The sequence below is a fragment of the Panthera pardus genome, unplaced genomic scaffold (assembly GCF_024362965.1).
Source record: "Panthera pardus isolate Hobbes unplaced genomic scaffold, ASM2436296v1 HiC_scaffold_11, whole genome shotgun sequence".
Lineage (NCBI taxonomy): Eukaryota > Metazoa > Chordata > Mammalia > Carnivora > Felidae > Panthera > Panthera pardus.
The window spans coordinates 14,266,792-14,294,277 of NW_026526666.1; the positions used below are offsets into that span (position 1 = coordinate 14,266,792).

The window sequence follows — 27,486 nt, forward strand, 5'->3', positions numbered from 1 at the left end:
TACAGGGGCACTTATAATGTTTATAATAAAATAAACCAGTATGTACTGTCTCTAAATGATGATTTGATAATTCTTGTGGAATAATGGTTCATAAAAGATGCTATAAAATAAAAAAAAAAATGCTGCAGAAATCCTATAAATAAATACTTGTAAGGCTGTCATTTGCCATTGTACCAGTATTAAAATGTGTTCTGTCTTGCATCTGTTACTAATTTTGATAGCAGGTTTTATATTATTTCCACTTGAGAATCCTTTAAATGCTATGGCTTCATTAAACTGTTGCTAATCATATTAAAATGGTTCATGCACTGTAGAAAACAGCATGGTGGGTTTCAAAAAATTAAAAATGGAAGTACTATGTGACCCAGCCATCCCACTTCTGGATATATGCCCAAAAACATTAAAAGCAGAGTTTGAAGAGATATCTGCACGCCCATGTTCAGAGCAGCAACCTAGGAGTTCATGAACAGATAAATGGATAAACAAACTATGGTAAACAATGCCATGAAATGTTATTCAGCCTTTAAAAAAAATGGCATTTTTGACATGTTACAACATGGATGAAACATGAGGACATTATGCTAAGTGAAATAAGCCAGTAACAAAAAGACAAATACTGTACAAGTCTACTTAAGTACTTAGTGTGGTCAAATTCGTAAAGATACAAAGTAGAATGGTGGTTGCCAGGGGCCAGGGAAAGGGGGTGGGGAAATGATGAGTTGTTTAAAGGGTAGAGTTTTCATTTTGCAGAATGAAGGAGTTATGCAGGATGGATGGTGGTGACTGTTGCACAACAATATGAATATACTTAATGACCCTGAACTGTATACTTAAAAACGGCTAAAATTAGGGAGCCTGGGTGGCTCAGTCGGCTAAGCTTCCCACTCTTGATTTCAGCTCAGGTCATGATCTGAGGGTTGGTGGGATGGAGCCCGCTCTACCAGCAGAGTCCCCTTGGGATTCTCTCTCTACTCCTTCCCCGCTTGCATACGTGCTCTCCCTCCCTCTCTCTCTCTCAAAATAAGTAAACATTCAAAAATATTAAAAAGTGTTAAGATGGTAAACTTTACGTGAGGTATATTTTAATCTTAAAAAATTGTAATAAGCAACATGCACACTTAAGTGTACCACATTACACATTTAAAAAGCATTCAAATTTGTGGCCAGTAATTCTTGTGTACTTCTCATTTCTTCCTAGTTTGTAAAACTCATCATTTCGTCTTTGGAGAGTTTCCTGAAACTGCCAGGGCAGCAGTTAAAGACAAAAACAAACAAAATTTCCAATTTCCAATTACACCATAGTGAGCATGTCCTCCTCCACGCCCATACATAGGACTATCCTCGTCGTTCATTATACCTTACTTAAACAATTTTTGTAGATGTTGCACATTCGGACTTAACAAAATACATCAATACTAAGAAAACACGCTACCCATTCGTATACATTTGGCTCCACTTGCAGAGAGTTCAGCTAGCTGATCAAAGTAAAAAACCCTGGCCTAAACCTAGCCGACAGAGTCAGGCCCCGCCCCCTCGGCGGGCCAATCAGCCGCGCGCCCGGGAAGGACACACAGCTGCCAGCCGAGTAAGTCGATGAGGCGGTGCCAGAAACCAGGCGCCCGCTGAAGCGTTCGGCGGCTCCGCTAGGCGGCTCGCCATCTTTTCCAGCAGGCCGGCGGGTAGGTGCCTTTCTTCCCGAGACGCAGGCTGGTGACCCGGCCTTGAGTCGGCGCGGTTGGGTGTATGTGCGGGGGGCGGATTACGGCTTCGGCCCCGGCGGGTTGGGCGGGCGCTGCCCGGGGCAGGGGGCCGCGCTCTCCCGGGCTGCTGTGCCTGGATCGGCGAGGACTGGCCGCCTTATCTTCGGGAGCAGAGCGGGCTGCTGGGGAGTTACACTGTTCAAAGAGCGGCCTAGGGAAAGGGGCAGCAACTGCAAAGCCAGAGTCGAGCGAACGCTGAATTTCCTGGGCTTCAGTTATCTCTGAAAACTTTACGCAGCGTTTGATCGAATACCGCCAGCGGAATAGCTCGGGTTTGGTTGTAGTTAATTTTTTAAAACTTCAAATCTGATTTGAATATAAGGATTAGAGATACATATTTATGAGTGGGTGGTGAAAAACAATTCATATTTTCTCCATGGCAGTGGTTATGAAGGTGTGGTCCCCAGATTAGTGTCATCATCGCCATCTGGCAGGTTGTTAGAGACGCAGATTCTCAAGTTTGAGAGCCGTGACTCCAGCAAACCAGACATAGGCACACGAACTAAATTGCGAACTCCTGACTTTTGTGCCATGCAACTTCTTGGTTAATACAGAATTTGACTCAAGTTAGTCTTGTCTTTCTCATACGTGTGTAATTCATTGAAATCAGATACTTTTCTTTGCTGATTTCCACTCAGTAGCTGTAACTTCCCTTGGAGATCTCAGTCTTTCTTGGTAGCTCTCCACTCAAGTTATTTGTTATCCCAAACTGTAAAATGAAGATGACAGTACTACTTCCAAGAGTTTTTGTGAGGACTCAATGAATGAATGTATGTAACAGTGTTTGGCATGTAGTAAGAGGACTATATATAATATATATTATATATCTAATAATTATATATTATGCATGTTTTATTATATTATTATATATTTATATATATTATATATACTTGTTATATATATTTGTTATATATATAATAATTTTGATATTAGTGTCAAAGCCTGAAGCAGATGAGAAAGGTGATTTAAAGTAAGCTTATTAGTCACTGTCAAGTAGAATCACAGGTGCCCCTCATTAAACTAAACCAACACAGGATGGTTACTTAACACTTTGCTGCTCAGAGTGTGGTCTGTGAGCCAATGTCTCTGCCATCACTAGGAGCTCTTAGAAATGCAGAATCTCAGGCCCACGTCAGATGTATTCAATCAGAAGCTGTTTTTAACAAGATCCCCAGCAGGTTTAGATGCAGCTTTGTTTGGAGGAAGCGTGAGATCAGCTATAAGATTGCTCAAGGAGTTACAGCCTTCAGTCAGTGACCACTGGGATTTGGCAGGAGGACTTGAGTTTGCAGCTGGTTCCACTCTTCTACCTCAGCTCCTGGTCTTGCATGATTTTTCATTTCTAATTCTTAGTCCTGGATGAAGCTCTGGATCTGCTGATCATTATTGGAGAAAGTAGCATAATTGCTAATAGCATGACTTTGTAGGGGTCATAGTCAAAACTCAGCTGCTCAAAAGGTTGTGGTTTTTTTTTTTTTTTAAGGAGTGGCTTTTTTTTTATTTTTTAATGTTTATTTGTTTTTGAGACAGAGAGCGTGCACAGGGGAGGGACAGAGAGAGAGGGCGATAGAGGATTCAAAGAAGGCTCTGCACTGAGAGCAGAGAGCCGAACGTGGGGCTTGAACTCACAACCTTAGCTGAAGTTGGGTGCTTAACCGATTGAGCCACCCAGGTGCCCCTGCTTGAAAGGTGTTTGATTCATCTCCCTTTACATAATGCTCCCTATAGAGCTGTTTTCCCAAATCTCCATTCCTGCATCCCAGCTTCCTCACCCAGTGACATTCCTGGCTTCCTAGTGGATCATTTCACCATCTTCTTGATACATGTAATAATGTGAACTCTGTCAGCTTCTCTTCTTTTTGCTTTAGAACCTTTATTTCCATTCCTCCTTATTCATTTCTGTTTATGAAGGAGGGTAAAATCTTGTTGCCTATGAAAAGCCTTTTCTGTAGACTTGATTTTATACACTGCCATCTTCTCAGAGCTTCTGCTCCATTCAGAGATGCCCTTTGTCACCTACCTAGTTCTTCACTGCTTAGAATTAGGTTTCTCCCTTTTAGTCTGTGAAAGTCATTTCACACATGACCAATGAATTAAGCAATCCTGTGTGTTTTTTCCCCCAGACTTTATTTTTCTCAGCTTCTTTGAAGTATTTAATAACAGTTGACTAATGCCTCTTTCAAATTAAGCTCCTCTCATTTTCTACACATTGCATTTTTTAGCTTGTCTTCTACCGTGCTTATTAGTCTTAAGTGTTTTCTTTTGTGTTTGGGCCTTCTCAAGGCTTTATTCCTTAGTTTAACTCCTCCTCTCCCCCCCCCCCCCCAATAAAGTATACAGTCATCCAGTATTTCTAACAGTCTCTAGAGTGTGACAGGGATCCTAGGATACCTTTCCCACTGTTGTTTTACTTCGTATTTGGGTTTTACATTTTTTTTACATTTACATTCTGAGGGGTGGGGGGATGAGAGCGAGCGAGCAAGCAAGCGGCAGAGGGACAGAGAGGTAGTGAGCAAGAGAGAGAATCCCAAGCAGGCCGCTGTACTGTCAGCACAGAGCCCGAGGCCAGGCTTGATCCCACAAACCATGAGATCATGCATAACCTGAGCTGAAATCAAGAGTTGGACACTTAACTGACTGAGCCACTCAGGCTCCCCAGTTTTACATTTTTAAACATAAAAAGTTGTGGGGTAAAAAGAGTTGTGGGTGTTTTGTTTTTATTAGTGGTTTACTTAATTAGTATATTTGACCAGTTCCTTTGCTCATCATTGTTTCTTTTATTCACACCTTTTCTCATTGAGGTTAAACTTCTTTAACATATCAAGAGTCTGTGGGTTGGAATCTTTCTTAGTCTTTTTATGTCTGAAGAAATCTGTGTTAGTTTGCTATACCACATACCACCAAATTCCACAGATTGGTGGCTTAAACAACAGAAGTTTATGTTCTCACAATTCTGGACACTAGAAATCCAAGATCAGGTTGTCGGCACAGTTGGTTTCTTCTGAGGCCTCTCTAGGCCTGTGGATGGCTGCCTTTTTCCTGTGTCCTCCTGTCTTCTCTCTGACCTGTGTCTAGATTTCTTCTTCTTATAAGGACACCAGTCATATTGGATTAGGGCTGATGCTAATGACCTCTTTATGACTTAATTACCTCTTTAGAGACACTGTCTCCAAATACAGTCATATTCTGTGAAACTGGGGTTTAGGATTTCATCGTATGAATTTTAGAGGTATACAGTTCAGACCATAACGGTATCTCATTCTTTTCCATTTTAGAAAAGGCTTTTGTAAAATCTGAAATACATATACAGAAAAGTGTCTAAAATATTAATGTTCTTATCAAATTTTTAAAAAGCATACACCTATGTGACTACTATCTAGATTAAGAACTAGAACACTTGTTGGGGCACCTGGGTGGCTCATTTGTTGAGTGACTTCAGCTGAGGTCATGATCTCTTGGTTCATGGTATTGAGCCCCAATTTGGGTTCTGTGCTGACAGGCAGAGCCTGGAGTCTGCTTTGGATTCTGTGTCTCCCTCTCTCTCTGCCCCTCCCCAACTCATGCTCTGTCTCTCCCCATCTCTCAAAAATGAATAAATGTTAAAAAAAAAAAAAAAAAGAACTAGAACACTGTCAATATCCCAGAAACCTTCCAGAGGTTTTCCCTTGTCTCCTTGATCTCAGAGGGAAAGATTTCAGTATTTATCAAGTGTAGTGTTTGCCGGTAGTACTCTGGCAGTTTTCTTTTATTCGTGGTTTGCTAAGTGTTTTAATCAGGAATAAGTTTATCCTGTTTCATTTTTGATTTGGGGGAGGGGCTTCTCTTTTTCTTCATTAATCTTACTATAGGTATATCAAACTTTTTTAGTCATTTCAAAGAACTAACTTTTGGTTTTATTTTCTCAATTACCAGTTTCCTAAATTTTTTACTCATGTTTATTTTTTAATTTTTTTTAAGTTTATTTGAGAGAGAGAGCACACACGAGCAAGCATGAGTTGGGTGAAGGAGAGAGAGAATCCCAGTCTCTGCACTGTTGGTGCAGAGCCAGATGCAGAGCATGGCTGATTAAGTCATTGGCCATGTGATTGAAATCAATCTCCACTTTCCTTCCCTCCCCTGAGGTTGGATGGATGAAAGTTCCAACCCTCTAATCCTGTGCTTGGTCTTTCTGATGACCATCCTCCACCTTGAAGCTACCTTGGGCCCAACGTAGTCACCTCATTAGCACCTCATCACAGACACTGCCATCACTTAGGAAATTTCTAGGGCATTTGGAGGAACTGTGGTCAAAGACCAGATATCCTTTATTATGTGGCAGGGACCCTCTGCACATAATAAAGGGGTTCTGTCTCTCTGCAGCTTTCTCTGCCTTGGTCCCCCCAGATACTCAGCTCTGTTTCCTCTGTTTTCTGGGCTGTGCCTGAGTTCCCCCTCCCTGTGCTCATGGCCTGCAAACTGTTAAGACAGTAAGCTGGGGCAATGGAAGGACTGTCTGTGTTTGTTTCCCATTTTTCTTTCTTTTTTTTTTTTAATTAAAAAAATTCTAAATGTTTTATTTATTTTTGAGAGAGAGTGGAGTGGGGTGGGGGACAGAGAGAGGGAGACACAGAATCCAAAGTAGGCTCCAGGCTCTGAGCTGTCAGCACAGAGCCCAACATGGGGCTCAAACTCATAAACTCTGAGAACATGACCTGAGCCAAAGTTGGGAGCTTAACTGACTGAGCCACCCAGTCGCCCATTTCCCATTTTTTCAAAGACAATTAGCCTTGCTCACCTAGTATCCAATGTCTTGAAAATTGTTGTCTCATAGATTTTGCGCAGAGGTTTCGGTTTTTCAGGCAGGAGAGTACATTTGGCCCCTGCTACTTCATCTTGGCCAGAAGTAGGAGTCTAGGGAGTGCTTTGGAGTACGGTGTACTATGCATCTTGACCTTCCTGTTCTTTGAATGCTTCAAATTTTCTCCCCACTCTGATCTTTACGCTTGCTATGCCCATTCTCTAGATATTCTTTTCCCAAGTCTTCTAAGGTTAGCTTCTTACCATTTTTCTGCTTAAATGTCGTTGTGGTTATCTACTGCTGTGTAACAAACCACCTCAAAGTTTAGAGGCATTTAAACATTTTATTCTTATGATTCTGTAGGCTTATGGGGCTTGACTGGACTCATCTGTGTAGCTCTTTTATTCCACATGATGTTGGCTGGGTCACAGGCCCAATACTGTGGGATTGGACTGGAACTACCAAGATGGCTCATTCACATGGCTGGCCATTGATGTTGGTTGCCAGCTGGGAGCTTAGCGTGTCCCAACACATGGCCTCTCCATGTGGCTAGGTCTTCTCACAGTATGGCAGCTGAGGTCCAAGAGCAGGTGTTCCAAAGTGATAAAGTAGAAGCAGCTGGGTGTCACATAGGCCAGGCCAGGCCAGGCCCGGCCCAGAACCAACACAGCATCACTTCTGCCACAATATTTTGGCTAAATATTGTGAACCTGTGTAAAACATTTGTGCATAAGAGACTTCATTTTGTGACTGAAACTTCATCCTGTTTTTATTTATTTATTTTCTTCATTGTTTAGAGAGAACGCAAGGGGTGGGGGGGAGAGGGACTGGGGTGGAGAGAGAATCTTAAGCAGGGTCCGTCTGGGGCTCAAGTCTGGGATCATGACCTGAGCTGAACTCAAAGAGTCAGATGCTCAACCAACTGAGAGCCACCCTGGTGCCCCATTCATTCTGTTTTTGAAACAGGAATTGCATTCCACTGTTGAACTGGGCAAGGGCATATGACTGAGCACCTGACTGCTGTATCTGTATTTTTAACAAAAATTGGTCACTCTGCAAAAGGGACTTTGCTAGCAACTAATGCAATATACCTAGAAAGCCAATGAATTATAAATTGTAATAGTATCTCCCAGTTACAATACTTGGGAAACAACTGATGTAAGGTATTTTGTTTCCTCCTTTTTCTTATAAAAACCCCTTTTTCGGGGTTTTTATCTCACGGTTTGTGAGTTCAAGCCCCGCGTCGGGCTCTGTGCTGACAGCTCAGAGCCTGGAGCCTGTTTCAGATTCTGTGTCTCCCTCTCTCTCTGACCCTCCCCCGTTCATGCTCTGTCTCTCTCTGTCTCAAAAATAAATAAACGTTAAAAAAAAAAAAAATTAAAAAAAAAACAACAAACCCTTTTTCCCTGCAGTGGGGCCACAATTTGGGCTGCTCCCCAAATTATAGTTCTAAGCCCAAAATAAATGCTTTTGTATCAGTTCTTCCTCTCTTCTCAGTTGACAGTGGTCACAAGGTTAGCCCAGATTTGGGAGGAGGGAAAATAAACTCCATCTCTCCCTGGGGACTTGACAGCATTTGTGGCCATCTTTAATCTCCTCAGAGACCTTCCCTAAAATACTCAACATTTCCTAACTCATCCATACCATTGTCCCCCTTTATTTTTTTCACAGCACATATCACTACCTGAAATTATATTTATTTTTTGGTCAAGTTACTGTCCCATCCTGTCCCCCGTCCCCGTGTGTTCCTCCTTCCATGTAGCTTCTTAACAAATCGTGGTCGGTCTAGTGTCTTGGTATCCCTGTCACATAAGACAGTGCCCAGTATCCAGTAGGTATTTAGTAAATGCTGTACAAACGAATGCCTGACTTTCCCCCAAAACCATGTTCTCATTCTCAATTTCTTTTTGAGGTTAATAATACCATGTTTTTGTAGTTGGTCAGCCTTGAAATCTTGGTCATGCCTGCCATCTTTCTTCTCTTTTGTGCGTTCAGTAGCTGAGGCCTGTATGTATAGCCAATCTTCAGAATGTGATTCGGCATCCTTTTGCTACTTCAGCCTCCTTGGAGGACTCTCAGAATCCAGCTTTTCCCCCTCATTCTGTACACTTAGTGCTACCTTCATCTTCCCCAAATGTAGCTCCCATGCCTTTGAGAACTATTAGCCGAGAAGTCTGGCCATAACCTTTCACATCAGCATTGTCACTACAGCGTTGCCATCCCGCCATCTTCCTGTCTATCTCCCACCATGTCCATCCTCTGATGGTTTCGAAGGTTCACTTTGCTCCTCTGCCTCCCTTACCTTGCACACTTCCCGGTCTATTTCCCACACCCCATTCCTCCATGAAATCGTGCCTATGTCTTCCAGTCAGAGAGTGGCCTCTGAAGCCTCTAAACCTCTAAAACCTTGTGAATCCCTGTATGGCTTTCACCATTTGCAGCTTAAAACTTACTGGGTATCTCATGCACCAGCCACCGGGCTAGGCCTTGGGCTTGGAGAGGTGGAGGGGACAAGATGGAGAGCCATCAGGAAGGTGAATTCCGATACCTTCCCCTGGAAAAGTTCACTTTATAGCACAGTGGTTTTCTATCCTGGCTGCGTATTGAAACCACCTGAGGAGGCGCTTTAAAATTCCAGTGCCTGGGTCCCACATTTAAGAGATTCTGATTTAATTGGCCTGAGATGTGGCCAGAAGATTGGGATTTTTAGAAGCTTGTCAGGTGATTCTTAACACACAGCCAAGATGGGCAGCCACTGTGCCAGTGGAAGAGATTGGCCAATAAGTGGCTAATTTTGTTGTGTGTTGTGCTGGAAGAATAAAGAGAGCACTCGGGGAGCACAAAGAAGTGTTTAATTTAGCCTGGAGCTACTTTATTTCTACAGGTAGACTATAAACCCAGGGCTTTCTCATCTTAGAATTCTCTTATTTGATTTTTATTCATAGTAGGTATAAGATAAGGTGTCCAACAGAACTTTCTGCAGTGATGGAATTGTTCTGTGTCTGTACTGGCAGGCACAGGCCCCCTGTGGGTGTGTGAACACTTGAAATGCTGCTAGCATGATTGAGTAACTGAATTTGTAATTAATGTAATTTAAATTTAAATAGCCACATGTGCTTGGTTGTTTATGTATTGGACAGTGTTGAATAGAAGAGGTATTAAGTATTGAAATGATTTGGGGCACCTGGGTGGCTCAGTCGGTTGAGCATCCAACTCTTGATTTTGGCTCAGGTCCTGATCTCAAGGTTTGTGGGTTTGACTCCCACATTCGGCTCCGCGCTGTTGCTGTGGAGCCTGCTTGGGATATTCTCTCTCTCTCTCTCTCTCTCTCTCTCTCTCTCTCTCTGCCCCTCCCACACCCTCCCTCTCTCAAAATAAATAAATAAACTTAAACAAAAATGATTTGACAGTGTTTCTGCCGAGACTTAGCTGAAGCAGGTTACTTTTTCTGAAAGGTTTGGGAGTTCAGTCACCTCATTTGAATCTTAATTTTATACCTTTCTAATTTTCCATGTGTTAAAAAAGTTGGGGGGAGAGGGTTTGGTTAAATACCTGTTTATTTTAAAGCAGTTTTACTGATAAATGATTCACATACTGTATATAATTCACCGATTTAAAGAGCACGACTCAGTGGTTTTTAATGTATTCACAGATAATTGCAACCATTACCACAGTGAGTTTTCGATCATTTTTCATCACCTTAGAAAGAAGCCCTGTATCCTTTATCTACCAACCCTCTGTTATATCCTCAGCCCTGAGGACCTACTAATCTACTTTCTGTCTCTCTAGATTTTCCTGTTCTGGCCATTTCACGTAAATGGAATCATATTATGGTCCTGGGTGACTGACTTCTTTCACATAGCATAGTGTTTTCAAGATTCATCCATATTGTAGCACTTATCAGTATTTGATTCCTTCCATGGCCTAATAAGATTCCTTTGTATGGCTAGACGACATTTTAGTTATCCATCAGTTGATAGACATTTGAATTGTTTCTGCTTTTGGCTATTGTGAATAATGTGGCTATAAACATTTGTGTATCAGTTTTTGTGTGGATAGGTATTTTCATTCCTTGGATATAAACCCGGGAATCGGATTCTTCTGAGTCTTATGAAAAATTCTTACTTTCTTTTTGTCTTGGCAAAAATATGTGTGTATATGTTTATATGTGAATACCGTTTTACTGAGTATTTTTATTTCAGTTATTCAGAAAGAAAGCATTATCTCAGCACTAGAAGGAAGTAGATAGCCTTTATTACAAAACCATGTCTTCTAAAAATAATTCTATTTCATTATATCTATTAAATTTTTTTTTTTTTTTAGCCTTCATGCAGGATGCTGTATTCTCTGCTCCTTTGTGAATGTCTGTGGCTTATAACTGGTTATGCTTCTGATGATGACTGGATTGATCCCACAGACATGCTTAACTATGATGCTGCTTCAGGAACAATGAGAAAATCTCAGGTATTAAAAGAAAAAGAAAAGCGTGTGTGTACGTAAGACCTTCCCAGGTCTGTACTGGAAATAGTCCACTTCGATTGCCGTTTTTCACAGAGCTGTAAGAATTGTATATCAGTGACTAGTAGCCGTGCAGATTATCTCCCTGACCTGCTTCATCTAAAATGATTTCAATCCCACCTGGTTATTTTTGTTTTGAATTGGAACGTAAAGCCCATTGAGCAGCAACTAATTTGATTTTAGCTCTTAGTATAGAAATTTGAGACTCTTTCTTTTTTGATGGTTCAATACAATTGAAGAATATAACAAAGTCATAAAATGAAGTCAAATTTTAGTCTTAACTATAGGTTTTACAACTTAACTATAGGTTTTAGTCTTAACTATAGGTTTTATAAAGGAAATAAAAATCTCTGTTTTGCTTTAGGTGAAATATGATGTATCAGAGAAAAAAGATGTCAGTCCTGACTTGTCATGTGCTGATGAATTGTCGGAATGTTATAGCAAACTTGATTCTTTAACTCATAAGGTTAGAATTTTTTTTAATTCATGAATTTTATATTCATAGTATGTTTAATTGCTGCTTCCTATATTTGCTAACATTACATATGCTTCTGTGTACTGTACAATATTGATATAGAATTTTTTTTTAGTTACTCTGAACTTTTTTAAAAATAGTACTTTTATTTTCCTGTAATAACATTTATTTCACCATGTTGTAATTATTTCTTTATGAGATGAGCATTTCTTTTTTTTTTTTTAAATATATGAAATTTATTGTCAAATGGGTTTCCATACAACACCCAGTGCTCATCCCAAAAGATGCCCTCTTCAATACCCATCACCCACCCTTCCCTCCCTCCCACCCCCCATCAGCCCTCAGAGATGAACATTTCTTGGGATCAAGAATGTTTTATTTACTTTTTTAAGATTTTATTTTATTATTTTTAATGTTTTATTTATTTTTGAGACACAGAGTGCGAGTGGGGGAGGGGCAGAGAGCAAGGGAGACACAGAATCCGAAGCAGGCTCCCGGCTCTGAGCTGTCAGCACAGAGCCCGATGCGTGGCTCGAACCCACGAACCGTGAGATCATGACCTGAGCTGAAGTTGGACGCTTAACCGACTGAGCTACCCAGGTGCCCCTATTATTATTTTTTTATTTTTAAGTAATTTCTACACCCAATATGGGGCTTGAACTTACAACCCCGAGATCAAGAGTCCCATGCTGTACTGACTGAGCCAGCCAGGCACCCCTGTTTTAGTCATTTTTGATTCTCTGTCACCTGTCACAGTGCTTGGTCATAGACTCATGACAAATGTAGCCCACGAAGAAATGGGCCTATGATCATCTGATGAGCATAAGAATTACTCTTGCACATATAAGGGATTATTATAATTTAGTGTGTGGTAGCTATTCCTTCATTTATTCAGTCCTTTTATTTGTGAGACTGAAGTAGAGGTGATGAGAAAGGAAATAAGTCACTATTATTAAGGGTTTGAATGTGTGTTGTGGGGTGGGAACCAACCTCTTGGCTGTGGAGACCATGAGCTGGTGGCCCCATGGAGAGGCCTTGGAAGGAGAGGGGGTGACAGGGGCCCAGCAGTGCTCAGTGCTCCAACCAAGGCAGTGACCAGGGTTGAAGAGGGAAATGTGGGACTTCTTCAAGGTGGAATAGGCAAATTTGGGTAGCTGAGGGAGAAGGGAAAGGGATGGAGTGAAGGACAGAGGTTTCCAGCTTGAGACACTGGGAGAGCTTGTGAATGGAGGCACAGAGATCTCGATTATGGATCTGTAAGCACTGCTGTGGTGCTAACCGGCTGTGAATGCTGTCTCACCCAATGCCAGTAAAGTAATGCTTGGATAAGATTTGCCTCAGTTTAGTTGTGTTTTGTAGTATCATTGAGTTTGTTTGGCTGCACACTAGGAAATGCAGAAATGCCTTTTTACAGAGATTTTTTTATTCCATTCTTTGCAACATGGGCTCAAAATTGTAAAAATATGATTGGCAAAATGGAGTCTTGAGTTCTTATTTTTTTAATTTTTATTTATTTATTTATTTTAATGTTTATTTATTTTTGACAGAGAGAGAGGCAGAGCATGAGCAGGGGAGGGGCAGAGAGGGAAACACAGAATCCAAAGCAGGCTCCAGGCTCTGAGCTGTCAGCACAGAGCCCGACGTGGGGCTCGAACTCACAGACTGCGAGATCATGACCTGAGCCCAAGTCGGACGCTCAACCGACTGAGCCACCCAGGTGCCCCTTGAGTTCTTATTTTAAAAAACATTGTCTTTGGGGCGCTTGGGTGGCTCAGTCAGTTAAGTGGCCATCTTTGGCTCAGGTCATGATCTCACAGTTCGTGACTTCAAACCCCACGTCGGGCTCTGTATTCACTGTACAATGCTTGCTTCAGATCCTCTGTCTCCCTCTTTCTGGCCCTCTCTCTCTCTGTCTCTCTCTCAAAAATAAACGTTAAAAAAATTAAAACATTCCCTTTTGGACGCCTGGATGGCTCAGTTGGTTAAGTGTCTGACTCTTGGTTTCGGCTCAGGTCATGATCTCAGTCTGTGGGGTGGAGCCCCAAGTCAGGCTCTGTGCTGACAGCGTGGAGCCTGCTTGGGATTCTCTCTCTCCTTCTCACCCTCTCCCGCTCATGCACATGCTCTTGCTCCCTGTCTCAAAATAAAACAAAAACAAACAAAAAAACCCACACATTCTCTTAAAGAGAAATTTAAAAGGTTTTTAAACCTTGCCTGCAAGCAGAGGAAGCTGCCACATGACTTCTCAAGTGTCCGTCTATCCTAAGTCTGAGTGTAATGCTCGGTTATTCTGTTTATCATCTGAAGCCTGTTTCCATGCTAACTCAACTCATGGTCCACACTCAATTAGAAAATAAAAGTTGCTTATCACAGGTTCTAATGTCTGTAAGATAGGTACTACCCTCACCTAGCAACTTGACCACTGTGGTGTCTGTAGAGCTAGGTTCAGAGGAAATCTGAATGATGAATTACGTGCTGAGGGGTTGCCATGTGTTGGACACTCTGGAGAAGCCATGTTCCTGCCCTTCTGAAGCAGCCCATACATAGAGTTGGGGATGATCGATCATTTACAGGAAAAATTGATAAAAGGCAAAAAGTAATATGCACATTCAAGAAACTCCTTGCTGGGCCCTTCATTTCAGCTTCCGGCTTCCTCTTGTGTGTTTCTCTTTCTATCTCTCTGTTCCTTATTCTCTTCCTTTCTTCTTTTGTTCCTTTGTTCATTGAATCATTACTTTGGAATTGGGAAGAGGCAGATGGTCCTAGATGTTCTGCTCATCCACATCTCTGCCTCCTTGTTTCATGATTTTTAGCTTTAAAATTGCCAGAGCCAAGTGCTGAACGTGTGTTTCTCATTTGTTGCCTTCCTGCCCTTTGCAAAGAGAACCCACGGAAAGTAGGAAGTTCTATAGTTTTCATATAGTTGATAATCACAAGCTCCTACCTTGATCTTGATGGGATCTCTAGGCTAGAAACTTGACCCTTACATTAAACTTTGATGCTAACTAATGTTGAATTTATTCTGTGATTACAGATCAGTGAGTGTGAAAAGAAAAAGAGGGAAGACTATGAAAGTCAAAGCAATCCTGTTTTTAGGAGATACTTAAATAAAATTTTAATTGAAGCCAGGAAGCTCGGACTTGTGAGTATTGATGTGATATTCATCAGTATGGTGGATCTTTTCATTATTTATTAATTTCACATGGGAGGAGGTGCTTTAAATTTGCTATTTGAACTTTACTAAATGGTTGGAAATGTAATACACTCATGACTTGGCAAGGAAATTCTATGCTGGCCCTTGTTTTCTACCACTTACACACTTTCTCATTCTCGTGATGTAAGATCATTCTGTGTTGAGAAAGACAACAATGTTTTTTAAGTAGTTTCCCCCCATCGCGGAAGCTTTTTACTATGTCAAGTACTACTTTGTAGAATTGCGTATCATGTGCATATTGTTCATAATTAATGTTAGGATTCCAGTTTTTAGAGTCATTGTTTTCACTCTGGGGATTCAAAACATCAAGAAAAGTGATTTTTTTTTTTAATGTTTTTCTTTCATTCAAGAGAGAGCGTGAGTATGGGAGGGGCAGAGAGAGGGGGAGACACAGAATCTGAAGCAGGCTTCAGGCTCTGAGCTGTCAGCACAGAGTCCAACACGGGGCTTGAACTCATGGACTGCAAGATCATGACCTGAACTGAAGTTGGACACTTAACCGACTGAGCCACCCAGGTGCCCCTAAACATCAAGAAAAGTTTTAAGGGGAAAGGAATGTTAGATGAATATTTAATCATCCCACCTTATTTTGGAAGTGAAAAAGCAGATGTTCTCATACACGCACCATTTAATTCAAGTCTTACAAGTGTGTGGGGTGAGGACACAGATGAAGGCAGAAAATACCTACGATGGAAATATTTAATGTAGTGTTTTTTAAAAATAGTAATCAATGACTGCTTTTTTAGCTCAGTGACGACTTGTGATAGCACATGACACTTTGGTTTCTTCTGATTTTATATTTGCTTTTTATATAAATATCTGCATTCTTAGAAAAAAAGAATATTCTATTTGTGTTAACTGGTTAATGAAAGTAAAATGTCTGTAATGATTTTGCTAACCTGAATACATGCTAATAAAAATAGTTATAAATATGTATGTTCAGGGGCGCCTGGGTGGCTCAGTCAGTTGAGCGGCCGACTTCTGCTCAGGTCATAATTTCATGGTTTGTGAGTTCGAGCCCCGTGTCGGGCTCTGTGCTGACAGCTCAGAGCCTGGAGCCTGCTTCGGATTCTGTGTCTCCCTCTCTCTCTGCCCCTTCCCCACTCATGCTCTGTCTCTCTCTGTCTCAGAAATAAATAAACATTAAAAAAAAAATTAAAAAAAAATATGCATGTTCATAGAAACTCCAGTTGGGCTGTTTTTCGAGATTCATTTTCTCTTTTGTATTACTGCATATTTTAGGACTTCTGAAAATTCAGTCAGATGGAAAGTCATAAATGAATCCTAAAGTAAACAGCTCACATTTGTTATTTGTGGATTCCATATTTGCGAATTTGTGTACACACTGAACTTCTTTTGTGACCCCAGAGTTAATCCTTGCAGAGCTTTTGTGTCGCTCAGACATGCACAGAGCAGCACAGCATTTGAATTGTCTGGTGCACCCATTCCCAGCCGAGGCTGCGCAATGCTGTGTTTTGCCTTGTTTCAGTTCTCAGACTATAAACAATTACTTTTTCATGCTTTATTTAGTGCCACATATTTCACACTTAAGCTGATGTTGTTATTTGGCTGTTTAAAACAATGCCCAAGATTAGGGGCACCTGGGTGGCTCAGTTAAGTGTCCAGTTCTTGATGTTGGTTCAGGTCATGATCTCATGGGGTTGTGGGATCGAACCCTGTATCAGGCTCCATGCTGAGCGTGTAGCCTGCTTTAATTTTTTTTTTTTTAATGTTTATTTATTTTTGACAGAGAGACAGAGCATGAGCGGGGGAGGGGCAGAGAGAGAGGGAGACACAGAATCTGAAGCAGGCTCCAGGCTCTAAGCTGTCAGCACAGAGCCCGACAGGCTCAAACTCACAGACTGTGAGATCACATGTAGCCTGCTTTAGATTTCTCCCTCTCTCCCTCTGCCCCTCTCCCCTACTCATGCACTCTCAAAAAAAATTCCCAAGAAAAATCCTGTCCAGTGCCTCCGAGCACATGAAGGCTGGGATGTGCCTTACAGAGAAAAATATGCGTGTGAGATAAGCTTCGTTTGGGCATGAGTTACAGTGCTGTTGGCTGTGAGTTAAGTGTTAATCAACAAGATTAAATAAGGTATCTTTAAGTAGAAACACACATTAAAGGGCTGTGCATTGACAGGCTGATGAAAATGTGTTTGGAACCTGACCGTGTATTTCCTGTAGGATCCATGGTTCAGTATTTGTTGACTAGCGTCCGAGGTGACTTTATAGAACAAAATCTCTGGTTTGTATGTGAGAAAAATAGGTGGATAGTATTATCCTTATTTTATACATGTGAAATAAGAACCACATACATATTTAGTTCCAGATTGGCTGTTGTCTTACAATGTTTCTCTCTTCTATTGTTTGTTTTTGGCAAATTTAATTCAGCCTGAAGAAAACAAAGGTGATATGCATTATGATGCTGAGATTATCCTAAGAAGACAAACCTTGTTAGAAATACAGAAGTTTCTCAGTGGAGAGGATTGGAAGCCAGGAGCCTTGGATGATGCACTAAGTGATATTTTAATTAATTTTAAGCTTCATGATTTTGAAACATGGAAGTGGAGATTTGAAGACTCTTTTGGAGTGGATCCGTATAACGTGTTGATGGTAAGATGGGATGAGGGGGACGTAAGTAACAGCTCAGCTTTAAAAATCCCTTAAAATCTCCACCATGATTGGTAGGAGCCTGTATGGAGACCCTCCTGCTGTACTGAGGAGCGTGCGGCAGAAGAGCACACCCGATTCGGCCTAGGAGTCCGGTTCTTTGGTCTCTGTTGACAGTTCCCATTTTCTGGTGGGGAGGATGGTGTGGCAGTAACTTTGCTTTCCCCTTCTTCCTGTTTTTGAGGTGCTTCTGTGTCTGCTCTGCATCGTGGCACTGGTGGCTACCGAGCTGTGGACCTATGTGCATTGGTACACCCAGCTGAGACGGGTTTTATTCATCAGTTTTCTCGTCAGTTTGGGATGGAATTGGATGTATTTATATAAGGTATTAAATACGCGGGAGGCTTTAAAACGTTCAAATGCCATTTCATAATAGAAGAAGAAGACCGTGCATCAAGAGCTGATACATAACCTTCCTGAGGGCTGGAGGCAGTGGTTGGAGATGAGGCGGGGGAGGAAACTGGCAGCTGCTCACCTGCACCTGGTGTTTTGGGTCCTTGACCAGCTGGCGTGGTCCTCGTCCTCATAGCCCAGTTCCTGACGGTGGCAGCTGGGCGGCTAAATCAGAATAAAGCTAGGTAGATAGACTGTTTAAAATTTTATGTAGGTAATTTAGGGTATGTCCTTTTATTCTTTGCCAGAAAAGATATCAAAAGATTATTTTTTAAAAGTTCGGTTATTTTCTGAATATGAAAGCGATATGTTGATGGTAGACACATCATCAACAAAAATAAAACATAAAAAAAATTTTTTTTAAATAAATTTCAGTTCTTTCAAAATTGGGATCATACTGAATACAGAAAGTCAAATGAAGCACTATTCTTCTTGTCAAAATAGCATAACCAATGAAGGGCAATTTTAGATCATTTTCGCAGGGTGAGTCAGGTAGCAAAGTGTTTTCGATGCATTTATCTGATTTAAGTCACTGCGATACATCCTTAACTTTTTCCTCTAAGTTCTGCAGCTTCTAGAACTAATTCTTCACAGATTAAAGAAGAAAGTTTGGTTGAATATTGTTATCTTGGTGATTCCCCCCAGGGCTTTTATATAAAAAGATATAGTATCTTTATATGGACCACTTGTGCTGAAAATCATCCAGAGTAAAACACTTTATTGTGAATTGTAAAAAGAAAATGAGAAGTAGTTATTTAATGTATATATTTTGGGACGTGCTGTGAATTATATTTGAACTGATATTTAAAAAAAATTTTTTAATATTTATTTTTGAGACAGAGAGAGAGGTGGGGGAGGGGCACAGAGAGAGGGAGACACAGAATTGGAAGCAGGCTCCGAGCTGTCAGCAGAGCCCGACATGGGGTTCGAACTCACGAATGGTGAGATATGACCTGAGCTGAAGTTGGACGCTTAACCGACTGAGCCACTCAGGTGCCCCTTGAACTAATTTTTTAAAACAATCTTTTTAGTACAAAGGTTTTCCTTTCTCATCAAAAGTATGTACAAAGAAGGCAACTATAATTCTTTATCCTCACTTGTTAATATTAAGACTGTGCTTTGAGGGCACCTGGGTGACTCAGTTAAGCGTCCATCTTCAGCTCAGGTCACGATCTCACAGTTCGTGGGTTCGAGCCCCACTTCCAGCTCTGTGCTGACAGCTCAGAGCCTGGAGCCCACTTCAGATTCTGTGTCTCCCTCTCTGTCTGCCCCTCACCTGCTCATGCTCTGTCTTTCTCTGTCTCTCTCAAAAATAAATAAATGTTAAAAAAAATTTTAATTAAAAAGAAAAAGAGACTGTGCTTTGCCATGAACTGAAAAGAGCTACTATTTTAAAATAATACGTATTTTTTTTTGTATCGAACAAAATGTGAACAGTCTGGGGTCTGGTACAGACACTCTTTGAAGTAAGGTTTTGGATATGTAGACATAACCTCCTGTTAGCGGCCGCTCACAGCTCCCTCTTGGTGTTGGTCAGCTAGCCTTCGCACAGCATCAGGCCGAGGTTGCCAAGATGGAGCCGTTAAACAACGTGTGTGCTGAGAAGATGGACTGGATTGGAAGTCTCTGGGGTAAGGTGTTGGTTCACTGGGCCTTATCTTGAGTAGAATTTCCGAGAAGGAGAGAACATATTAGTAATTACAGAGAAATGATAAAATGCCGGAAAGACGCTTCCCATGACCAAATGAATCTTCAGTATCAGAAGAACATGCCAGAAGCGTCGGGTTTCAGACCGTGACACCTGTGCTCATGTAACATCACAGGGAAGGAATAGGACCTGTCTTTGCCGGCTCCAGTGTCACCTGTCTTCTCTATTGGACTGTGATGGAGCCTGTGCTCATGTCGTTCATCTAGTCCTTAGGAAGAGGGTTCAGCATGTTTATTAAAGAAGTGAATCGTGTTTATATAAATTAATATCCAGCTTAGACTTAATCTCCTGATAATGACTTATGAAACCTTATATTGTAACTTTACTATACATTTTTTAAATAAGAGGAAAATTGACTTTTTTTTAATCTCACAGACTTTATAAACACTCTCACTAATGTGACTGTCTTTACTTCTGTATATCTAGCAATAGGAATGGTTTAGTGTTCAAAGGCACTTTATAAATGCACGTCTGTAATAGCTGACCCAGAATAGACTCTCGGCAGATTGTACAAAACAGGGTGTCCAAATTAGCGTTTCTTCAAAAGTTATGGGAACTAAACCAATCCAGCCTTGCTTCCTGGCTGCAGGAGACAAGTGAATATATCCTCTAGCCCAGGCTAGTATGCAATGTACCGTGTACATACATTTAGAAAAATTGGGAGAACTAACGTTCTTTATTTTGTAAAGTAAGAATTGGTTTCTTTTTTTAATGTTTATTTTGAGGGAGAGAGAGAGAGAGAGCAAAGAAGTGGAGAAGGGGCAGAGAGAGGCAGAGAGAGAGAATCCCAAGCAGGCTGTGCACTAGCAGCTTGGAACCTGCTTGAGATTCTCTCTCTCTTCCTCCCCAGAGCCTGCTTGGGATTCTCTTTCTCTCTCTCTCTCTCTCTCTCTCTCTCTCTCTCTCTGCCCCACTCCCACTTATGCTGTCTCTTTCAAAATAAATAAAACTTGAAATTTTATTGAGATAATTCTAGATGCACACGTAGTTGTAAGAAGTAAAACAGATCCTGTGCCCCCTTTCCCCATTATCCCCAGTGGAACCATCTTCCACAACTATAGCAACACAGCATCACAGCCAGGATATTAACTTCCACATAATCCAGCGATCTCTGATTTCCCGTTTTCCTTGGATTCATTTGTATGTATAAAGAACAGTTTTTAATGTTTACTGTTTAGAAATTTTCATAAAGTATGTTTTATCTGCATAAGACTCGTATAATTTGAGGGGATTTTTAAACATTTTGGGCATAAGGTGAAAACTTTTTAAATCAGTGTTATAGGGAGTCTATTTGTACAGCAGTTAAAATTGGTTGGCGGCAGGGACAGGGACAAAACCAAAATGTCTTATTTGGGAATGAAATGCAACTTTTTTTTTAATGACTCAGTGTTTTGTCTGTTTCTCTAAATAGAAGTGTTTAGAAGTTCGTGGACCTATAAGGATGACCCATGCCAAAAATACTATGAGCTCTTGTTAGTCAACCCTATTTGGTTGGTCCCACCAACGAAGGTATAGAACACATTTTGTCAAAATTACTTATACAAAGTCAAAAATCCCTTGTATTTATTAAAAGTTAGTGTTTTTACCGTCATTTTGCTACTAATAAACCTTTGCTCTAGAAAAAATACTTCCGTTACAAATGATTTTCACATTAAACGCATTTTAGTTTATGAACATAATTTCATCCCAGTGCACAGCGAATTTTGGCTTGTTCTGTGCACTCAACCATTTGAGGGAAAAATTAAGTTGCTATTATGTCTTGTTTTAGGCACTGGCAGTTACGTTCACCAACTTTGTCACGGAGCCATTGAAACACATTGGAAAAGGAGCTGGTGAATTTATTAAAGCGCTCATGAAGGAGATGCCAGTATTACTTCACATTCCAGTGCTGATAATTATGGCACTGGCTGTCCTGGTTAGTACATAGCACTGTTGACTGTTAACAGGACTTGCAGGAAAAAGGCAGTTCTAAAATTGCAGACTTTTTTTGCTGTGTAAATCAGGCTAAGTCATGCTTAATGGTATGAAAAGATGATTTTAAAGTGATGCGGATTTATTTATACTTACGTGTGTATTCTTACGTGTATAAGCAAGGAGATGATTCTCAAGTTTGATTGTGGGTGTCGTGGCAGGGACTTCGAGTAATAACACCCTTTTAAATTTGTTCTTTAACTTGTTGAAGTAATACAGATGAAATCAGTTGTTTTGTCCTCTTTGAGAAAGGGGGCCTTGTTTCAGTCTGAGTTTTTGCAGCCCTGAGAAGGGAAGGGCGTTGGCTTAAGCGCAGAATCAGGCAGGGATGTAGAAGAAGGTGTTGTACTGGGAAACAGTTTGGGGATCCAGGAACAGACATTGATTATGTAGAAACATTATTCGTCATTCATCCACGGCCTCTTCAGCTTTCTTATTGTTGATTTTCAGCCCTTACCCTAATGAAGTAGTTGTCACATAAAACAAAATACAAAGAACCCAGATGTGCCATGGGAAAAGCCAAGTTTGCATCTGTAAAGAAATTAAGCTATTTAAAATGTACAACTTTAAAGAATTTGCAGCATTGACTTTCTATATTGGGTGTGAATATACACAACACGTGAGCAATTATCAGACGATTAGTACCTTCCAATTTTAATTATTAAATTAAAAAGGATTATCTTCCCTAAGGGTACAAAATTTACTATGCTTTATTCATTTTGAAATTGTTCCTGTTTTGTTTTTGTTTTTTGGGCTTGTGATTTTAGGAGTCAGGTTTAGGGGGATGATTTTGTTAGGTGACATTAATTGTGTAGTAGTGCAGATTTCCCTTGACTTACGGGGTTACATCCCGATAAACCCATTGTAAGTTGAAAATACCATACGTCAAAAGTGCATTTACGATACCTAGCCTACCGGACGTCATAGCTTAGCCTAGCCTGCCTTAAATGTGATCAGAATGCTTATGTTAGCCTGCAGTTGGGCAAAATCATTTAGCACAAAGCCCATTTTATAGTACAGTGTCAAATATCTCGCACAGTTTTTTGGATATTGTACTGAAAGTGAGAAACAGAATGGCTGTGCGGGTAAGGAGTGATTGAGGTGAAGGGGTTGTTCATCCTTGTGACCGCGCGGCTGACCGGGAGCTGCCCTGCCCGGCATCACCAGAGAAGAGCATACCTCAAATTGTTAGCCCAGAAAAAGATCCAAATTCTAAATTTGAAGTACAGTTTCTGCAGAATGTGTATCACTTTCTCACCATTGTGAAGTCTAACAGTTGTAAGTCGAACCATTGTAAGGGGTGGACTCCCTATAATCTAGTGTCTGACAAAAGCCCATCATCTCTTGATTCATCTGCCTGCGGAAAGGGTTTTACTGCTTCTGTCTTCAAATAGTTTCTCTAGCTCAGTGATTTTCAACTTTCTTATTCTCAGGACCCTTTTGTACTCTTAAGAACCAAAGCCCACAAAACAAACAAAAACGGAGGACCACGAAGAGCTCCTATTTATGGTGGTTTTGTTTATTGATAGTTTACCGTATTAGGAATTAAAACTAAGAAAAATTTAAAATTCACATCTACATGAGCACACGGTCCATGAGCTGTCAGAGTGAGGAAGTCATTCCAGCCCCAGAAGATTCCACACTCAGAAGGGAAGAGTGAGAAAGACTAAGGTCTTTGAAGTAGAAAAAAGTTTGACCTCACAGAATCCCTGAACCTGTCTCAGGGATCCCCCTCGGGGTCCCTGGGCCACACATTGAGAAATGCTGCCTAGGTTTTCTCATGAAATGGGACTCAAAGCCTGTTGGAAACTTACCCTACCTGAGAATGTTTCCATAATGATGTGCAATTCTGATTTTTAGCAACTACCTTATATGGTGGGTGTGAAAATAGACAACTGATGAGCAGTTATCAGTTAGTACCTTCCAATTTAAGTTTCTAGACTTTAGCCAAACTTCCCTTGGTACAATTCATTCAGAATGTGTTCAGCTGATTGAAATGTCTACTTAACACTTCATGATTTCTCACATTTTATTGGCTATTCTGGCCCAGTATTAATCTAAAGAAGAGACCTCTAATGAAACAATAGTGAAATGAATATGTCTCCAAATGCCACAAGTCAAGTTAGGTAATTTTGTTAGCATCCTGAATAATTTCATTGTGAGTCAGCCATTAAATACTCAGGACTATGTATTTCTTTTCCTTCTAGAGTTTCTGCTATGGTGCTGGAAAATCAGTTAATATGCTGAGACAAATAAGTGGTCCCGAGAGAGAACCACCCCGGGCACTTGAGCCAGGTGACAGAGGACGGCAGAAGGAAGTTGATTATAGACCCCATGGTGGAGCAGGTGATACAGATTTCTATTATAGAGGCCCGATCGGCCCCGTTGAGCAAGGCCCTTATGACAAAACATATGAGGGTAGAAGAGATGTTTTGAGACAGAGAGATGTTGACTTGAGACTTAAGACTGGCAACAAGAGCCCCGAAGTGCTCCGGGCATGTGATTTACCAGACGCAGAGGCGAGAGAGCATCCCAAGGCGGTACCCAGTGTAAGTCAGCAACTGTTCATTTTGCCGTCCTGTCATGCTAGGCCTGAGTGCTTCCTACAGAGCTTCTGGTTAAGCGTTTTTTCCTCTCTTAACTTTCACAGTTAATTATATCGTTATTGATATAATTGTTTACTCTCTCCTCCTTTCTAGTCAAAAGTTTGGCCTTCTCAGAAGAAATAAAGCCAGATTTAATTTTTATGTAAAGTACTATTTAACAAGTTAGAACAGGTGGTAGTTCATAGGAAATTTCATTAGGAAACCGAGCGAGCATGACTAAAATTTCTACCCGTAAAGAGCTCAGAGAGAAGTCCCCACTGAAGGCCTGGAGCCCTGGGGAGCCCGCAGGAGAGCCCTAAAGGCTCAGCTGGGTGGAAGAGTGGGCGGGGAGGGGCCACACCACACTTTCCCAAGTCTTTGGTATCATTGGCTGGCTAGAGTCTACTTTCTACCTGCCGAATGTTGAGGTGTTTTCTCTACATTATGGGTCATTTGAAGAGACATTGCCATTTCTGTTTGTGAGAGGAATTTATAGTGTCATTTGCAAAGTTCAAGTTGCAACTGTAAACCTTTGAGAAATAGCTGTGAGTGCAGAATCTAGGAGATTATAGAATCCCTTCCACGGAGTTTCTTATAAGAATAAACATACCTGCGTACATCTAGAAAATTTTCAGATGTGCCTTTCAGCTTTAATAGGTAACGGTAAGATACCGTTCATCCCAAGCCTCAAGTGACTTCCCATCTCACTTAAAGGGAAAGCTAGTTATCATGGTGACCCGGGGCTCCCTTGATCTGCCCACAGCCCGGCTCCGTTGGTACATGGATCTCTTCTCCTCCTGCTCTCCTGCTGTGCTTACTCTCCTTCAGCCACAGGAGCCTCCTCACTATTCCGTGAACTTACAACCTTTGTACTTGCTGTTCCCTATCTAGAATGCCATTCCCGTATATTCACATGGTTCATTTCTTCAGGCCTTTACTCCTGTATCACCTGATGTAAACCCAGCGTGGTAGTTTGTTAATTTGTTGCTTCTTTCCCCCAAGCTAATTGGAAGTTCCAGTGAGGGCACGGGTTTTGTCGGTTTTGTTCCTGCTGTATCCCCAGCACATAGAACTTAATACAGACTTAATAAATAATTCAAATGAATTACTCTCACCAGGCAAGAGGAGTTAGCAGTACTGTTTACCAGTCCTCTTGTCCCTTCCTAAACCTGGGTCACTAGACCACCTGCCATATCCTCCGTGCCCCTGCCCCATTCCTCCGTGTATAGTTCTGTGAGGCTTAATAACATCTGTATCCTTACAGTACAGCACTGGAGCTGGGATTCGAAAGAGTTCCAAGTTTGATACAACAGATTTGCATAGGAACTTGTTAAACATGTTTGATTGCATTAATTAAACAATTAAAATGTAATTCTCTACAGCATAAATTTCCTGTTTTGGATGCAAAGCCCAAAGAGATTGGAATACCAGGAGAAAGCACACTGCCAGAAAGCAGCACTGAAAGCAGCCAGTCCACTAAGCGTGTCTCTGGTGCAGAGACATCAGAGAAGGCGGAAGGTACATCTGCGGAGGAAAAGGGCCAGCTCAGGACCGAGGCCAGAGGCAGCCCAGAGGAAGGCGGTGGTGCATCCAGCCCCGCCAGCTGTGGAAAGGACCTGGATGCTGGCCCATGTGGCTAGAGGAACACAGACTCGGACCACAGCTCCGAGGTCGTCTTTGGGTTTTGTAAAGTATACTCTTCACAACCGTGCACTCTTCTCTACACATATTCTGACATTTACTATACAGGTGCCAACTTCTACATTAATATTTTTATTGACCATCAGAACGAATGAATACACATGTATTTCTGTTTAGTTTTTAATCTTTTGTCAGTTTAATTTCATTTTCATATTGAAACCTCCCAAAAAGTTTTAAAGTTTTAATTTTGGAACGGGATTCATCGATGAACACCATGGCAAGTATCACTGATTTCAAATAAAGAGGTCAGTTTGATTCAGGGGACAGTGAAAAAGAAGTTGATGGTTCACAGGCTTAGATAGGAACCAACTAGCCAACGTGCGTGGTGCCTAGCGAAGCCCGAGGACACCTACCTTAGTTAATAATTTGTTAGTCGTGCATTGGATTCGATATGTTTCTGCAAGTGGGAGTACCCAAAAATAGTTTTTAAGGAGAGTCCACTGTGGTCAAGTTTACTCTTGTCATGCACTTCGGTGTCTTCATGCAGCCATGGAGTGTGTGTCCGTTTGTCTCTGTGTAGGCTGCCTTAGCTCATCATGGCTTTGTCATTCCCTATCCCATCTCCGTCTCTTAACTCTCCCAGCGATGACTGGGCCTGCTTCCTGGCCACCTATCTTACTTTACCCTCAGCTAACAACTGAAGATTGCCAGGAGAATTTAGTTATTAGCACAGTTTAAGTCGGTAATCTGGGTTTTACATAGTCCGTAGACTTTGAGAATAGCTCTATTTCAATATGTACTTTACACATTGGTCAAGTACATTATTTTTGCTAAACAGCATAATCTCTCTACATCCCTGGTCAAATACTAAAAAATGCCACTGTCATTTTTTAAATGTCAGTTTTTAAGTTTTTAAAAACTTACCTCAGCAAGAGGGTGTAAAATTTAACGTTAATATTATTTTCTAGTTTAATATTGCAAACATCTTTAGTATTTCATCAAAAAGGCAGTATTCCCCCCCCCCCCCCCCAAATACAACAGAATTTTGTATAAAAATTTGTAACATAGTAGGTATGTGATATATGAACTAATGCAAGGATGCCTGCAGTTTGGGGATTTTTGAACATCAATACATATAAAGGCCTCTCTTGTGGCACCTGGGTGGCTCAGTTGGTTAAGCATCTGACTTCAACTCAGGTCATGATCTCACGGTTTGTGAGTTCAAGCCCTGAGCGGGCTCTGTGCTGACAGCTCAGAGCCTGGAGCCTGCTTCAGATTCTGTGTTTCCCTCTCTCTCTCTCTGCCCCTCCCCTGCTCATTCTCTCTGTCCCCCCTCTCAAAAATAAACATTGAAAAAACCTCTTTGAGGGCCAGACCTGTTCATGCTAGTTGGTAAATATGCACCTAGGGTGGTTAGGTGTCCTTTGAGCTGTGATTAGACTCTAAAGAGTATCGAATGCCTCAGGTGACAGACTGTAACAATGAGAGTGGAGTTAATGCTGTTTGAACTTTTTATCAATCTAAAAACAAGTCTGTAAAAAATTAAAATTTCGTCTTTGTATTATTTCATTACAGATAACTGTTGGGGATGCAGTCCACTTTGACAGCAAAGCAACATACATTCAACTGCTGTCGAATGACAGCAAATAGGGAAGACTAAAGCAAACTGAACAGATCAAGGGCAGTCTAGAACTTGGAGTAATAGGCTTGTTTATTGTCCAGCTCATATTTATCAAAATCAAGAATTGTAGCAACAGGCTTTTAGGAAAAT

At 41.1% G+C, this 27,486-nt stretch overlaps 1 protein-coding gene across 5 annotated transcripts; it reads left to right on the forward strand.

Annotated features, from left to right (window-relative positions):
• Positions 1–1,597: 1,597 nt before the first annotated feature.
• Positions 1,598–26,034, forward strand: CLCC1 (chloride channel CLIC like 1). 5 transcript variants are annotated; one of them, XM_053891622.1, is made up of 11 exons: positions 1,598–1,675; positions 10,860–11,001; positions 11,420–11,521; positions 14,565–14,672; positions 17,139–17,360; positions 17,602–17,742; positions 19,348–19,441; positions 20,930–21,027; positions 21,287–21,433; positions 23,697–24,038; positions 25,457–26,034. In XM_053891622.1, the coding sequence occupies exons 2-11, from the start codon at positions 10,873–10,875 to the stop codon at positions 25,712–25,714; spliced, it is 1,641 nt and encodes a 546-aa protein (XP_053747597.1). In that variant the 5' UTR covers positions 1,598–1,675; positions 10,860–10,872; the 3' UTR covers positions 25,715–26,034. The 5 variants fall into 5 exon arrangements, with proteins under 5 accessions (XP_053747597.1, XP_019313256.2, XP_019313255.2 ...); XM_019457711.2 differs by lacking the exon at positions 1,598–1,675 and adding an exon at positions 1,748–2,037 and having other exon boundaries at positions 10,861–11,001; XM_019457710.2 differs by lacking the exon at positions 1,598–1,675 and adding an exon at positions 1,748–2,032 and having other exon boundaries at positions 10,861–11,001.
• The last annotated feature ends 1,452 nt before the right edge of the window (positions 26,035–27,486 follow it).